This window comes from Falco naumanni, chromosome 1, assembly GCF_017639655.2.
Source record: "Falco naumanni isolate bFalNau1 chromosome 1, bFalNau1.pat, whole genome shotgun sequence".
NCBI lineage: Eukaryota > Metazoa > Chordata > Aves > Falconiformes > Falconidae > Falco > Falco naumanni.
In genome coordinates this window covers 46,068,845-46,085,519 of record NC_054054.1, presented here as the reverse complement: position 1 = coordinate 46,085,519, position 16,675 = coordinate 46,068,845, and the positions used below count along the sequence as shown (strand labels likewise).

General features: G+C 44.1%; 1 protein-coding gene and 1 long non-coding RNA gene across 2 annotated transcripts in view; both read left to right on the top strand.

Annotated features, from left to right (window-relative positions):
• FAM53A (family with sequence similarity 53 member A) overlaps positions 1-2,136 on the top strand; it is a 73,933-nt gene extending 71,797 nt beyond the window's left edge. The window contains exon 5 of the mRNA XM_040592006.1: positions 955-2,136. Within this exon, the coding sequence (XP_040447940.1) occupies positions 955-1,278 (324 nt within the window). The 3' untranslated portion in view covers positions 1,279-2,136. The remainder of the gene's footprint in view (positions 1-954) is intronic.
• A 2,017-nt stretch (positions 2,137-4,153) lies between these two features.
• LOC121087211 overlaps positions 4,154-16,675 on the top strand; it is a 50,626-nt gene continuing 38,104 nt past the window's right edge. Inside the window, exons 1-2 of the long non-coding RNA XR_005827550.1 lie at positions 4,154-7,157; positions 8,051-8,192. This is a non-coding gene — a long non-coding RNA (uncharacterized LOC121087211). The remainder of the gene's footprint in view (positions 7,158-8,050; positions 8,193-16,675) is intronic.

The following is a 16,675-nucleotide window of genomic DNA, read 5'->3' as shown; positions in this document are numbered from 1 at the left end:
CGTAAGATACTGAAAGCTAGCACGACTTTATTCTTCTGGCTCTTACCACCTCTGAGAGGAACCCTGACTATTTCACCCTCCTCTCGCTGTGTGCTTGTGAGACGTAGAATTTAGAAGTTTCTTACTTGTTATAATCAAAGTTCAACTGTCTGTATAGTTCCGTTCTTTCTTAAATGCTGTTTCTGGATTCTAGTCAAGGATCCTTCACATGAGCAGCCTAGGCATTTCATTCCTTTATCTGGGGAACAAAGGTAGCACACTTACTGAGGTTTTCTTTTTTTTTTCCTTTGTCTAAATAAAGGTGAGTGCCCCTGTTTTTAATATACTTCTCATTTAAACAGAATTGCCCAAACTTCTGAGCCCTTGTTCAAACAGTACTCAAATGTAAGGCAAACTAAGCTGACTCTGGAGCAAGATGCTTCCGGTAGAAGCTTGGTTTTCTCCTGTTTTGATGTTACCTAAATGTGCCAGTTGCAGCTTCTTGCTGAGGTGATGCCGAAGGGTTCATTGTCTGCACGCTTGGGAACTTTGAGAAATTAATTGTTGACTAGGCTGCAGTGCAGCTGTCTGACCTAAATGCTGATGTTACCAAATGTTATGCTCTGAATTTGCGAAAGCCAATACATCAAACTGGACATCTGTAGCTTCTCACATAGTTGAGTAAAGCTAGGGGTTTGGATCTTTCTGCATAAAAAAGGGGACTGGTAGTTTGGTAGTTTTTCTCACTAATGGGGATCTACATAGGCAAAATACCTGTGCAAAACTAGATTGTGTAGGAAGTAAATAGCATTCTTCCTTTTTCTGTGCCCCTTGTTGTTTCCAGGATTACTCTAAACATGAGGCACTCTGATTTTGAGTACATACTCTCAATCCATTCAAGAATTTAAGGAATTTATTCTGCTCCTCCTGTACAGTCATGGTTCATGTACTCATGTTTTTCTTTTTTAATTGCAGACTTTAAAAAATTCCAAAAGTCTTTGCTCCCTTGACTATGAAGATGATGATGATGACACACAAATGAAGACAATTGTGTCATCCCCATGTGACTCAAATGATCTTATGAACATCATCACCCCCGGTTCCAGTCCAATGAAAGAACAGCTGGATGAAGTAAGGCATCATGGGTCATGCCAAGGTAGCATCAAAACAAGGGATTATAAGAAAGCAGCTGCAGTATGTGAAAGCGATGAGGACACAAGTGATTGTGAGAGCACCGAAGAAGGCATCTTTCCTCTAGACTGTGGGGACTTGGACCTAGAGCAGATTGAAAACAACTGAGACTCAAAGTTGTGTGCTAGAATAAGAGTTGTTCTAAATTAAAATGATAGAGGATTACCTTTGCCATGCATAATCCATGTCCCTGAATCTCTGTATTGCCTATGTTGGGCCTGTGTTAGAAGAAATGTTTCAGGTGGGGGAAAAACGTGAACCATTGTTACCTGTTTAGTCTATTGATCAATATGTGGATGACAACAAAAAAGTAGGAGGTTAAATGTTATTTTGAACATTAAGGAATAATTTTGATTAAAAATTTCCTAACAGATATTTTGCATTTTTATGGCTTTTACAGTTCTGGAGAAAAAGCATCTCTATTTTGAAATGAATTTTCAGAAGGGCATTCTATAAAACTAAATCTGTCTACAGTGATTCTGGTGCGGGTATATGTTGCTTTTGTTAAAGAGCTTAATGTGAAAAGTGAATTGCATAATGAAATTGGTAATAAACCTTCAGATAGTACTCTTAAATACCTGGTTGACAACTGGTCCAAAATACTTAACTGCCATCTTCAACAGTGTCTGGTTAAAAAACCTTCATAACATGTACAAATGTTCTTTTCATACATTCAGGACTTTTTGATCAAAATATGGTAGTGACCTTAAAGGTTAACATTTTCCATTATTTTACTACTTGAATTGTTTTCTAGCCTGAAGCAATGCTAATCTAGGTGGGATAAAACTGCAAGTAGCTGCCCACCTACTTGGTCATTATGTTTTCTGTGGTTCAGAAGAATGTACAAGAGCACTTGAACTTTTAGACAGGGACTTCGTAATGATCAGTTCCCCAGGAGGTCATCCCTTCAGCAATACTAGAAGGAAAATAGTCCTTGAATTAAATAAAATGACATTTTGCTTTGCACTTTTGTCTGCTTATGAATTTTACTAGTGGAAACTGTCTTCTGTAGCAGATTCTGTAATAGGGTACTTGCAGAATGGTGTGGAGGGCAAGGGCAGATTTCTCGTCATCTAAAAGTGACATCAAGTTAGTCTCAGGAGCTGGGGAATAACTCGTGTCGGATCCCAAAAGTCTGTCTCAGCGATTACATATGATGTAGTCATCTCAAATGTAAAACTGTATTCATTGCAGACTATTGCAACACATAATTATTTTGTTAGTTCTGCTACAATAAGGATTTTCCTGAGTAAGGGGGAAATTAATCTCCAAGTGGTTTTAAATGGAATAGAAATGGGGAAGCTTAGTTTATGGCATTTCAGTGCATCATGTTAGTCTTAAATGAGCCAACTCCTACTGTAGCTTGTGCCATAAAACCAAAATACAGTAACATATTAAGTCAACTAATGGAATGTGATTAAAATAGGAAATAAGTATCTTGAGGCATATGACGAAGGCTGTGGCAAGGTATGACACAGGCTCCAGCCTTGTGATTAGGGTCAGCCTTTGATCATAAAGAGAATTGGCCTTTAATTACTGAACCAGCTTACATAACTCGGTATCTATACATAACCTTAAAAGTTTGGGTAGCCAGTAAGAAGCTCTAAACTTTTATTTTCTTGCTTTTGTGACTCCTGCTGCATATATAACTACGAGTGGCAATGATCTGTGACACTAATACTGGTATAGGTGTGTAGTAAGGTGCAAGAACACTGCAAAGACTTGCTGCATTCTTGATATGTTAGTGTATACTGTGTAGGAGAAAGCAAAGCTGATCACTGACAAAAATTATTCTCCTTTTTCTAGATCAGTAAATAAAGGATTTGCTGTTGGAGCAAAGACTTCAGGTCCTTTAGAAGCTCCTGCTAACAGTGTGCATCTCACCTCACAGGTACTTGCTCAGGTGTAGCATGGAGCGTACAGATGGTGGCATACACATCCACCAAGCTTTTTGAAATAATCTTATGAGGATCGCTATTCTTGCTGCTCCTTCAAGAAACAGTTAATTCAAGAAGTAGTGAGGTACAGCCAGTTCCCCTTGTGAGTAGATGGGGAAATGCATTATAGTGTGGTGATCAGTCATTGTGGGTAATGGAATAACCCAGCTCCCTCCTGGGCTGCAATTACTAGTTACAGAACTCCCCACTTCTCTTTGTATATTCTTCTTAATTGAGCAATAGAGGTAAGTAAAATTGAATCAGCTTTAATGCTGGATTGTAGCAAAGGCCAATAGTACAACTGGGATCACTTAGAAGCTAATTTAGCTATTTGAAAGCACTCTAGTTAAAAGTGTAATGGCATGGAATGAGATGGCTAATGTGGCTCTTCTTCCCCCAAGGAAGGCAAGCTCCTAAAAGAAGATACCTCCTTTTATTCGTGCCCTCTGAGGTAACATGTGCTTTGTTCGGGGGGGGAGCGCAACCAAGAACTGAAGCTGTTGAAAAGATGAGGGTAGAGCAAAGGCAAGAGTAGAAGACCAGGTGATATTTGTCCTAGCTCTGAAATAGTCTAGCTGTGATCTCAGTGAATTGACTTCTGTAGCCTTAAAGGTATTTAGGTTCTCCGCTTACCCTTTGTAGGTGTGCTGTTTTCAGTCATAGTCATGTTCCCACCCAGATGCTTAGGGTAGGAGGGGTTTCCTGACTGAAGGTACAGATACATTTGCTTACGGTAGCACAGGACTTGGTCTTCTGGTTAGCCAGCTATTAAAAACTCTAAATAGCCCTTTTGTGGAAACAAACAGAAAGGAGTGGGTTTAGATACTGAAGAGCAAGTTTCATGAAAGTAGGAAGTTGTAAGTATCTACTTTAGACTCTTACTAGTGGGTGACAGGAAAATTAGTTGAACAGCTGTGCAGTAACACTGGCAAATGAAGAAATCTGCTGAAAGGAATCTGTGCACTTTGTCTACAGATGCTAATGTAATCCCCTTAAGTTTTAACCAGTAATTTCTTTTACTTTTGGTTCTCATAACTTCAGCTGGGGCAGGCTTTGGCTTTGCATCCCCTACAAGATCTGAAGTCCTACTCTGAAAGAAATCTTGATTAATTTGGCTCTTTTGTTGCATTTGATTATAGGATAAAATCCATCGTGGCTGTTGGGCAAATACAGAATGTGGTTTGCAAAAAGGGAAAGCATGGTTTCAGAGATTGAATTGTATTTGGAAATGGGCTGAGCTAGGCTGTAAGCAGCTCTGCTCTGGGAGTGGTTTCCTTCCGTCTTGCACACAGTGTCAGAATGGAAGACTCTTGCACGGGGTTGTGGGAGTTGCTCTAGGTCACTTCTTTCATTTTTATTAGCAAGAAGTAGTATGCACATTAAATTTGCAGTCAACAGGAAGCTGGACAGATGTGAAAGATAAGATAGCATTAGAATTCAAAATAGTCTTGGGAACTTGTAGAAATGGTTGTGACACAGAGGAGATGGTGAGGAAAGACAAGATCCTTTTCAGCAAAGCGCTAAATTTAGATTGGGTTAAACAACTGCGCAAATTCAGAGGTGCCAGCTAGTTAGTATTATTTCAGCAAAGGAATCTGGTAGTTTGTCCTGGCTGGTGGTAGAAGAGCAAACTTCAGGCTAAGGTTCACAAAGGGTGATGTGTTTGGTGAGACTCGGTATGATCCTGTGCAACACCGGAGCACCCGTAAGTATGTGGCTTGAGATGCTGCAGTTTGGACCAGAGTGTGCCGTGGGGAGCGGTATGACTGAAATCTTGAAAATGTGGGAAAATGCACTTGGTGAGGATCCACTGAAAGAACTGAGTCTGAAATCCTGTGGCAGACTTGGCTTAAATTGCGGTTAGGAGAAGTGATAGTTTCTTCTAAGGTCAAATGTAAAAAAGTAAGGATAGGAAATCACTGAACAGATGTGCAGGGAGATGGTAGTAGCTTGTCCACAAATGGAAGTCTGTTAAGAGCAAGCATCTGTCAGGAGCAATAGCTACGTTTCGGCTTGCTTTGGGGCAGGGGAAAAGGCTGGCTGACTTTGCACAGTCCTTTCCCGTCCTATTTTCCTTTGGGTCTATGTGACTTGGGTCTCCAAGCAAGCCTAAAAGTTACAGGTAAGTAACTGCTGGAGGAAGGGGCGTGGAATATAATCTGGCAGGGAAAGCACTTTGGAGCAGAGCAAGGAGCTCCCAGTGCATGGTTCAACCTGTAATCTATTGATCCTATTCAGAGTCCACGCTTGCTACAATATAGGCCCCTATGTTTAAGCCTGGGCTAAGTCACCTTGCTGAAAGGCGTAAGTACGTATTTATCTGTATCCACATCCATCCGTTCTGGTGAGATGGTGCCTAGTGAATTTACATTTACTTTCAAATTGCAGGTAAAGATGCTGATTACCTGTTGGTGTAAAGCTAGCCTCTGCAGAACCTCTGAAAACACATGGATTTGTTGGAAAGTCCTTGGTGGTGGTTGGCAGGTGTTGGAATAATTTTCCTCCATCTGTTCACTGTATTTATTTTGCAAACTATACGATGTTCATTTTTAAAAGTACTGGAGTATAGATCTGTGTGCTTGCATAGTAAGCTTTCACAGCAGGACTCATCCTCTCATTAGAAATCATCCACTGCTGCTCAGCAGGTCACCTGGGATGTTTCCTTCAAGGCCTTGTCTTTAAAAGAGGTGAGCTGGCTGCATTTGTGGCACGTGTTGCATGTGCTCACCCTGCAAAGGACCTGGTCCGGGACCTGTGGGCTGCCACTTCCACCATGTCTCTGTACCTTTTGCTCAGCATTGTAAAGGGACAAGCATCAAATAGCCTGGATCTGGGACCCTGCTGTTACGCCTGCTTGTCCTTGGACCCCTTGGTGGAGCTTACACCTTGTTTAATGCACACAAAATGCAGTTTTAGAGGAGCGTTGCTGCCATATGCTCAGCAGCCCATTCTGGTGTGTTTTCAAAGTGAGTTTTGACATCAGTTGTTTTGGAGTTCGTGTGTAATTAACATCATCCAAGTTACTGCTCCCACCACCATCTGGTCAGCACAAATAGTCGTTGGTACACTGAAAGCTGGTGTTTACTAGGGGAGAATGAGGGTGCTTTCACTATCTGCAGCTTCTTGGCCCCATCCAGCAGTACTGCTTTTATGGGGTTTTGCTGTTGTAAAATGACTCTGAGATCTATGCCACAAGTGGTTTGAGACGGGGAAGTATTGCATAACTCTGGGGAGATGAGTTTAAAACTTCCTTAGAGAAGTATTTCACTTCTTAAACTCTTTAAAACCCAAACCATAAGATTAAATTTTTTATGATGTCTCAGTTTGGACAAAGAGTTGTGGTGTCCTGATTCAGGTAAGCTTGTCTGATGTGAGTGATGATGTGAATTGAAAGTGAGGGCTATTCTGTTGAGTACTCAAAATTTGTGTCCCACTTTTCAAAACAGACTTGGCTGAACTCCTTTCTGCAGCAGCGTAGAGTGAGAACATTATTCCCAGAGCACTCAGCTATGGACTGGGGTGATGTTCAACTGCCCCAGCTGCCTTCTCTTTTTTTTTTTTTTTTTTTTTAATTTGCTCTTCTTTGCTATATCTTACAGCTACTCTGTGTCAGGTGAGGGTTTGAGACACTGTCTGAATGGGTTTCTGGAAGTGTCAGGGCTGTGCCTCGTGGCTTGGTAGCTACAGCAAGGGAAAGGTCAGTGCTGTAGCCCTTACTTGCGATGTGTGTGGTAGCAGTGGGATTACTTAACAGAATACGGGGCTGCTCACATCTCAGGGAAGCAGATACTCCATTTTCTTGTTATCCTCATGCAGAGGAAGAGGGAGATCTCGCAAAAAAGAGACGGAGGATGTCCCTGTACTGTCTGCACACAGCTTTTGCTTTTTTGTGGCTAGTGATGCTTCAGTCTAGCATACAACAACCTGATTTTGCTGTGTGACCCTGCTTTATCCTCCCAACAGCTCTTCCCATGCACTGAATGAGATGTGTTCCCATGGAAGATGGAGGATGCTATTACGTGAATGAAGAATCTCGCATAATGCAGAAAGGTGCACAAGAGCAAATTATGAGTCTGTGGGCCACCTTACATCTGCTGTTCCCTAATTCTGAGGGACTTAGCTATTTCCATCGCCCCCTAATGCGCAGTTTTGAAAATATGTGACAGCTTCTCCACTGAAAAAGATAGGAAAATACTCTAATTCTCCAGATTTGGTCATCAGCATTGTCATGATTTTAAGACCCACAGTGAAGTCCTTCACTATGCAAGCTAACAGCCTACTACTTTGTTTATTGTCTGATAATGTGGATCCACCAGAGGGGAAATGAGATGTGTGTTTTGCAGATGTCTTCATAGCTTTTTACTTACCAAGAAAGCAACGTCCATGCCTAGGGAGCGTGGCTTTTACTCTGGACTTTTTAAGTCTGGCTATTAGAAGATGATCTAGTTCTGTTTTCCCCCTCCGACCCATTAGCATCCCTAATGCCTCTCCATCCCCATCAAGCTGTTCTCTCCCCACTGCTCAGTTACATCCATCATCCTCTCTGGAAAATCATGTCCAGAGCTGGTTTGTTGGAAGGGTTTGGATGGTGCGTGGGCTACCTGGGCACCAGCAGGGAGCTGGGACTGTCTAAAGAGCTGAGATGCTCAAGTCTCAAAGGTTGAATAAGACTTTACAAACTGGTGTGTTTTTCTAGACCCTAAAGCAAGGTCAAAATTGGATGAAGTTTTATAGGAATCACAAACACTGGTTTGTGACACTAGCTTTGTGATGATCATGGCAACCCTGACAAAGTCCCTGTAGATGCTAAGGCTCCTTAGCTAGGTAGTTGGTGGTTTGGTTTGGTTTTTAATTGAGCAAAGCATAGATTTTTTTCTCCCTTATCTTTGTATGAAGAATGTTGAACCAATTTAGCTTTTTTTTTTTTTTTTAATAAATGGAAGGAATCAACCCAAAGCAAATACCTGACATGGAAGAATTTCAGCCTGAACATCTTTAAGTCATTGGAAACAAGTCTAAAATCAGGACCTTGTGATGGAAAATGTTGGGTGACCTGATCCTGAGGCTCTTCTCATGTAGGGCAAGGTGAGTGTGTCTGACTAGTCTAATGTAAGTGTTCTGCTTTCAGATGTCGTTATATTGGAGTCTATATAGGGCCAATGAGAAAATGAGAAAAACAGCAAAGAGGAAAATTTGAACAGAAAAAAAAATACTGTATGGGAGATTGTTATTTAAACCAAAAGGCTTGTGGCACAATGTCAGAACTGTAGCAAATGCAAGTTGTCCTACCCTGGCACACTCTTCCCCCCCCCCCCCTTTTTTTTTTTTTATTGTCTGAAACACATATTCCTGCTAAGGGAAGGCATTTCTATCAGTCTACTTTAGTCACAGCTAGTGGGAATGGCTGGGATAGTCTTTAGGTACCAGTCTTTTGAGTTCTCACCAAGAAAAGTTTCATAAAACTATTGCTTTTTGGGAAAAGAGTATGATTTTAGCCCATAACCAGGAAAGGACGGGGGCTGTGAGTCTTGTTTGTGCATACACAAAGCTATCTAGATCTTGAACTCCTGAAGATGTGTGTATCTTTCATAGTAGGAGCAGCTTAGAATGGGAGGAGTGACCCTAGAGCTCTCAGACAAGAAAAGAGTAACTCCTAAACGTTTGGGAGTTTTTTGCTAGTTAATTTGTCTAATGCTGCAATTTCACACACTCTGCTATTCAAAGTTACACCTGTTCCTAAATCCACTTGCAAATGGTAACATCCAACCTCAACCTCATTTCCACATCCTCCTTTCAACCTCCCTCGAACTAAGGGCTCTGCCCCAGTTATCTGCTTTCATTTTCTTCACCTGGCAATTTGTATACCCGAACAAACTGAATTGGTGGAAAAGGGCTGAGCTGGGAGCATCTCAAGTGCTGCTGCGGCTCCCCAGCACAGGAGATGCCTGGGTGGGGGGAAAAGCTTGAATATGCAAGTGGAGCAAGCCAGACGTGGGGACAAAAGGGTGATATAATCCATTTTGCGAATGGCCAGCTGTTCGGCTGCAGGGCTGCCCTGCTCCCCTTATGGATAGTTATGCAAATGAAGGGGGGGCACAGGAAGGCAGCTGGGCCACCAGGCGAAGCTGTAAGCTGGGCTTTGTAACATGGGCTTGCTCGTTAGCTGGGCCGTTGAGTGCACCAGCGATGCTTCGGGATGGGGTTTGCCTTTTGCCAGCTGAAACTTTACCTTCAGCCCCACAATGAGGCATGCACAAAAGCTCCAAGTTGTTTAAGGAGTGAGTGGGGGAATTCGGAACCCCAAGGTCTGCGCAAATGGCCTTTGTAAAGCAGTCTGGGTAACTCCCCCTGCCCATGGCCCTGCTCCTCCTCCCCTATACCCCCATCTCTTTGGTGCAGTGATGAAGGTTTTTGTCTGAAACTGGTCACAGAGGTATAAAAAATGGTGATCTTTCAACAAGCAGCCTGGCTCTGCCACAGCGGGCTGGCTAGCCCAGTGTTGTTGCCCTCATTTTCATCTCTCCAACAATGTACTGGGGTCTGCGGGGTGGTGGACCCGCCTGTCCTTATTGCCCGGGAGTCAGATTTGTTCTGCAAGGGGGTGGAAAGCTCCAGGTTCGCACTTTGGGTGAGAACTGGGTGGGTTGTGATGCAGCCAATGCTGGCTGGCTTCAGCCCAGCTCCTATGGGAGGCGTAGGGTTTTCCAGCATGGGGCTGCTGCATCCTGCTGCTGGGCTATGAAATGGGGTCTGAGATCTGGAGATGCGTGTCTGGGAGCGAGGACTGGGCACCCCAGCCAGGGAGTGGGGCAGCCCTGGGAACTGGGCATCTCCATGGGGCTGGGACATCAATCTGCGTGTCTGCCATGGCTCCACAGTGCCTGTGATGGGAAGGGCTGTGGCAGAGCTGCAGTCTGGCATCCTACAGCATCCCTGGGGCAGGGACTGATGACCATGGGCTAGGCTGAAACAGGGTTGGGATGCCCTCTAGACCTTTTGTGAAGGACATCTGCGCCTTCCCTCCTCCTTACCTGTTCCTAGAGCTTTCTCAGCCATGCAGGGCTGAGAGGCAAGAGGGCAGCAGGAGTGACCCCCATGAAATCAGGGAGCATGGAGGAGCATATGGTGCTGTGGCAGGAGACTGTGCAAGAGCGCTGCATGCTGGCACAGGTGCCTGCAAGAGCAGCACCGCACCCAGATCATGCTGGTCTCCCTTTAAACCCATCTGCTGAGCTCTGGCCCTGCTGTGGGCTTGCTGGTTCCCTGTCAGTTGCTGCGGAGATACCAGCTGAGTTTCTTACCCTTTGCCTAACAGGCACTGGTGCCCGGGAGCGCTCCCCTTTGAAGCCAATGGCAAAAGCTCCCCAGAGCTGCATGCTGTGGGCGGATGCACTGCACCGGCACCTCTCACCTTGCCATCACACCTGTGTGGTTGCAAAACACATGACGCCTGTAAAAGCTGTTCCTGGAAAGCACACCATGTGTCTCTAGTGCCATCAAAACCCCAGTACTTAGGGCTGTGGGTGGCTGAAGGATGGGATGCAGGGATGCTCTGCCCTCAGTGTAGCCTGGCCGTGCCACATGGATTCCCTGCATCCTCCTTCTGGGCAGTGCTGGGAGCGGGGCTGGAAAAATATGATTGGCAATTCATCTGGCTGAAGGCTGAGCACTGTTTCAGGGGCTGGGGCTTCAGGCAGTGTTGAAATCCACCCCTGCAGGCTTTTAGCTGCAACTAGTCATGAAATTGTTGGGCTCTTGAATGTTTAACTGCCTTGTTCAGAGCAGGGGGAATCAGGAGGCACTGACAGGCAGCGGGGGTTCACTGAGGGCTGGCAGAAAGCTGGTCGTCATGGTGAGATGTTTTTGGGGCAGGAAGGTTGTCTTGGATGGGTGGGTTCATAGGTGGATTTTCAAAGCCAAAGGAAAGACACCAGATCATGGATAAAATGAATGGAAGAGAGCTACCCTTCAAGACGCTGAACCAGGTTTGAGTGGTGCAACCCACAGAAGATTTTACTGTACTTGGCAGCAGTACTGTCTGCATGTAGCAACGCTTTCAGGTGTTGAACATTATTCTTCCATAGTTTTCCTGTCCTAAATGCTTAAGTAACCTGATGCATCTTTCAGATCCTCTCTATGCCTGGCTGGGGAGAAACCCAATGGGGTGGTTTCAAAGCATGAAGAAAAATTTCATTGTCATCTGCAGGGAGGAGATGTTTTCCCCAGAAAGACCCTTTTTGACTTGTCAGGTGTTTGAAACCTGACTCATTCTCCATTTCTCATTCTCTCACCAGAAAATCGATGCTTCTATTGATGTTAATTCTTGCAAATAGCTTTTACTGTCTAATTTTAATGCATTTTGCAAGCAGTCCTTCTAAAAATGTAACTGATTCCTATGGAGATAGTCCAGGCTACTGGGAAAATAATGTGCCTTTCCAGGATGTCTTTACTGTCTGGTAGGTTGTTGAATGTTTTTAGTAAAATGGATTTAGAATCACAATTAGTTCTCTCATTTTTTTCTTTCTTTTGTAAGTGAAATGGGAGGACTGATTAGTGGAGAAATCCAGCATTTCCCTAATGAGGTTAAGTGATTAGATGAAGTAGATTCATGACCCTAATATGTCCTAGCCTAGGCACTTCATGCAGCAGTCTGTGCTTTCTAGGCTGGGAGCAATTTAACCACCTGGCCATAATTTTTTGCAGCAAGGATAGAAATATCCTTATTTTATCAACAATGGGACTACCAGGATGATTCTGGGCTGTGGACAGCAAGGGAAGACTTCCTCCGAGAAGCTGTGCTTTCCTGATTATACCTGCTTAGACACTACAATACCAATACATGCAATTTCCACTACTTTCTTGTATGCTCTGGGGTCTGTGCTCAAGTCCTGTGCTTGATCTAATCAGTGGGACCGTACCTTAAAAGTGATGAGAGAGCCTGTGGTGGAGCTGGGGGTGGACACAAGGATGCTGTGGTCTTCCTCCTGCATTTGTCCTCTGCTGCATGGTGCCGGAGAGCTGGTCCTCAGGGCTTTTAACATCAGGCATGTCCCTTTGCCTGGTTTTCCGAGCAGGACTCGTGCTGAAGCACCCTTTGCATCTTGGTTGCAGCTACATTCTATAACTGTAATACAGTGCACCCCAAATGGATTTTCTGCATGTTTTTGCGGCCTGGTTAATTTCTTTTTGATTTTCCCGCTCTGGCTGGAGACTGACAAGGTCTGTCTCCTTTATGCCTGCTCAGTCCCAGCCAGGCACAGATTTCAGTTGAAGCGGTTTAACGAACGTCAGTGCTGGTCTCATTGTGCTGCATTGTTTTTGTGGGTGTCTGCACCTTTTAAACAAGCTCCAATTAGAAGAGGGAGGGAGAAGAGAGGGAAAGAAAGGAAGTAAACAGAGGCAAAATGATTCGGCTTTCAGCAAATCTGCAGCCTGTTTATCAGACAGATGGAGCCACGTAGTGGATGGCTTTGCTGCAGCCTGGCCTCTGAGCAGGTGGGTATTTTGGAAACGATGAGCAGTTTGCCCCTCTAATTCACGTCCGTACAGCTTACACCGGACATATGTTGATTACAACTTGACTTGGCTCCTGCTGTTGCAGGAATCGGAGCACGTTCAACCCTCCCCAACAGCTTTAAAAAGAAATTGCTGGAATAAAAACAAAGAGAAAAACTTAGAGACACTTGTTGCATTGGAGTGGGAAGGACAAATGAGGGCTTAGAACCACCCGGGCACGATTTCACTTAAGTACTAATTGCTGAGTACCTTTCATTAGGAGATCATCATGGTTGTCCCAGCAGCGTTTTGAACATATATGCAGATGGGCAGATGGTCCTTTGCTGTAGTACAGGCAGACACATCTAGTGTTACAGATGGATTATTATGTTGATTCATCGCTCAAAGAAAAACTTATCTCACAATAGGGCACTCGTTTGAGCATGGTTCCTTCTCAAGCTTATGTTTCTCCTCAGCATTGCCAGCTTTTACTCCATGAAACAAAGTTTTCAATCAGCTAGGCTAGTGTTTCCCCTTGAATGCTACAAAAAGAGAAAAAAAAAAAGTTTAAGGGCTTGTCAAAGAGTAAAATGGTCCTTTGGCGAACCTTGAAGGTTCTGCATGATTTCAACTGCTGCTGGGCAGGGAGGGCACCTTTGGTAAGTGGTATTAATGCTTCATCTTTCCAACTTGTACTGAACTGTGATGGTTCCTAAGGCAAGTCCTCTGACATCACTGGGTTAGGAGGAAGATCTGGGACAAACACATCATGTTGTCCTCATGGAAGAGGAGTCAGTTTGAAGCTTAAGGTAACTTGCCCAGAAGATGTTATTTTAGCCTCAAGCACCAGCATAGCTATTGCATTGGTAGATATAGGTCAAAATGCATGCCTCACCACTGTGGTGGGATGAACGTGGTACTTCTACAATGAACACTGAGAAGATGTGTTTGTAAAGATTGCAGGGTATCTTAACTAGTTAGTTTAAAGGATACCTTGTGCAATGTGGGGGCAGAGGCAACGTGAGGTCTGCCATGTCCCAGGTCCAAGAGGAACAAGACAAGGAAGGAGGTGGGTGGCTGGACTATGGCAGACCATGGCTCTCCTTGACCTGATGCCAAAACTGGATTCTGGCTGCTCCCATGGTGATCTTCCTGGGCAACATGTTTTGCCACAGTCTTGTCAAAGGTGGCTCTTTTGCCTGGGACATCCTCCGTGGGACACTGGAGAAGTGGTGGGAGGAGAGTTAAGTAATAGCCTATAGCACCACTTGTCACCAGCTGCGTTGCGGTTGTGACAAGGATAGCACTCTTGTTTCATCCTGTTAAAAAAAAAAAAAAAAAAAAAAAAAAAAAAAAAGATGGGGAAAGAAATCTCATTTTCTGCTTGACCCTGATATCTTGATGCTGAATTTATATACATTAGAGAAACTAATTTCCTGCTCCTTATCTACCCAGCCTTTGTAACTTGGTGTTGTCACCCCGAGCAGAGCTCTACCAGAGTTTTGGCCAACAAGAGAAAAGCAAACAAAAAATATGAACTTGGAGATACAAAACCTGAAGCTACACCTGCTGCAAACAACATTATTCTAAGGCTGGCTGGCACTGCATGCTTTAATAATGAAGCAGTAGCAGAAGGTCCCAACAATAAGAGCCGAAATTGCTCCACAGCTGAGATATGTGCCTGTACGTTTGTGTCACTACAGTAACAGTCTGTCCTGACATCACACCTTTTCTCTCCTTTAGGAGGTGTGGTTTAATACACCCACCACCCCAGGGAGGTCTGGGGAATTAAAAATCCTCTGATCAATGGCATTTCTCCAAATAAAGGGGGAAGTTGTGTACCAAATACTGAAAACGACCTCAAGCGATGGCTTAGATTTGCCAGTTGTTACTTTGGCAGACGTGCCTTCCACTCCGGCTTGATGTAGGATTTCTGGGTTTCACATGTGTCTGGACAGTCATTAGACATCTGAGTGTGTGGTTCACAGCTTGACCCAGTGACATCTGCTCAAGGTTTGGGTCCAAACAGTCCATTCCAGTACCTGCGCATGGAGCTTGGTGGTGCTCCTTAGGGATCGGAGCTGCTGGAGACTCCAACATGTGATGAAAGCCTGTAGGGAGATCTCCAATAAATAAGCAGAACACTTATCTCTGGTTGCAGAACAGACAACCGTGGAAGTCAGCAGAATTTAGGATAGACACAAATGTAAAATACTGGGAAAAATGGTTTCATAACATGAAATAATGTTACACAATGCAGGGAAAGGGATATAGTCCTTAAAAGAGAAAATGACCTTTTGGTTTTAGTTTCTGAATGACATCAGCTGAGGTTATGCAACAGTTGACCTGTCTGTAAAACAGGGGAGTTGATATTTACCCATGTCCCCAGGATGTGAGTTGCCAATTGATATTTGCAAGGCAGCTGGAGGACTTTGGATGAGTGGTTTTGCAGGTACAAAGATATGCATTACAGTCTCCTCACCATCAGGTGACACAGACACGTGTCTGCGCACAACCACACATGCCCACAAACAGCTTTCCTAAAGGTACGTTGTGGTTTCAAATGTGCATGAAACAAAATTTATTGTTAATTAGTTAACCTTACCCTAAAATGCCTTATGTTTTGGAGGCTTTGTGGTCACGCTAAGGATGCATTTGTCATATTCAGAGAAGGAAATGGTTTCTGTACTGGACATACGAGGCCAGGCTAAATGCCTGCTGTGGATCCTCCTGGCCTCAGTCTCAGTGAATCTGTGCATCCTACCAGAACATGAAAATGTATCTGCTTAAATATGCCAGCTATAGCTAACAACACTAACTTCAGTAGCCCCTACCTCCTCCAGCTGTCTGATGCTACCACTGTGAGGTTACTTTCCAAGCTCCAGGGAGGAGTAAAGAGGAGTGACTCTGTCAGCACAGGAAGCTGTTTGGGGCAAGGTTTGGTAGAAGGTCTCTGTCAGCAGCTCCCGCTGTCACTTTCATGACCTGATTTTTCAAAGAGCTTCTAAGTTCTGAGGAAAAACCAGGCCATTTATTTGCTGTAGCTAAATGGGATTTGAACTAATCTTTGAAAATCTGGCCCAAATATTTATTCTACAACTAAATAAAGGAAAACTTCTAGTTCTTAGAGTTATAATTGACAGGGAAATGCTAGTGTCTTTGTTATCTGAGGCATAGCCCTCGAGACTTCTCATGTCTATATTTTGCTGAAAGGCAGTATCTTCCTATATGGCTCAGGAGAACAAGATAGTCAAAGCAAAGACAGAGGGAATTGTAGGATAGCTGTGGTAACATCTTCTGCAGAGTTTATAGTGTCCTCATTGCTTTTCACTGTGATTTAGTTGACTGTTTTGAAAAAAAATGAGTGAATAAATCAGGATTCGAGAGGGGAAACAAGCAGCCCATTGGTCTGAGGAAAAAGGCAAGAAAACCAGCTGTTGCTTGTTCAGTGTTTTCTCTGTAGCAAGGGAGACCCCCAGATCTCTGCAAAGGATTGTCTTGAGCTGGCAACAAGCTGGGAAGTCTCTGTGAGGGTGGGAGAGGACATGAGTATCAGGGCTCCACTGCCTTTGAAACCATGTTTGTGTGAGCAAGAACTGCATCTTCCTGGCCAAAAAAAGTAGGTCGGTGTTTCATAGAGTGAGCTGATAAAAGCAAGTGGTTTGCAGCTAAACCAGGAGATGAGCAGGTGTCTAAATTGCCTTACGAGCGTCCATATCAGGAAGCAAAAAGTTGAGATATTCTCTCTGCTGCCTCTAAGATCCAGAAGCAGCATCTGCAAAGCAGAGGTTGTGGTTCATGTTTGGTAGGGTCCCACCCACCCTGGCTAAGGTCTCTTTTTCTATAGGTGATTCACATCATCTGTAGCTTCCATCTTCCTTTCCTGCTTGCAGAATCCCAGTTTCCAAGCTGTCAGCCCCACTGCATAAAGGAAAACACTGGCTCAGTGTATTAAAACCATGCCAAACGTTTATAGTATAGAATAAAAAAAGTAAAGGTGAAATGTGCAGCCCAGGGCTCCCGGTTCTTTCTTGTGTGCTCCTGGGAATGGAATTTTTGTCCATTGGACTCTA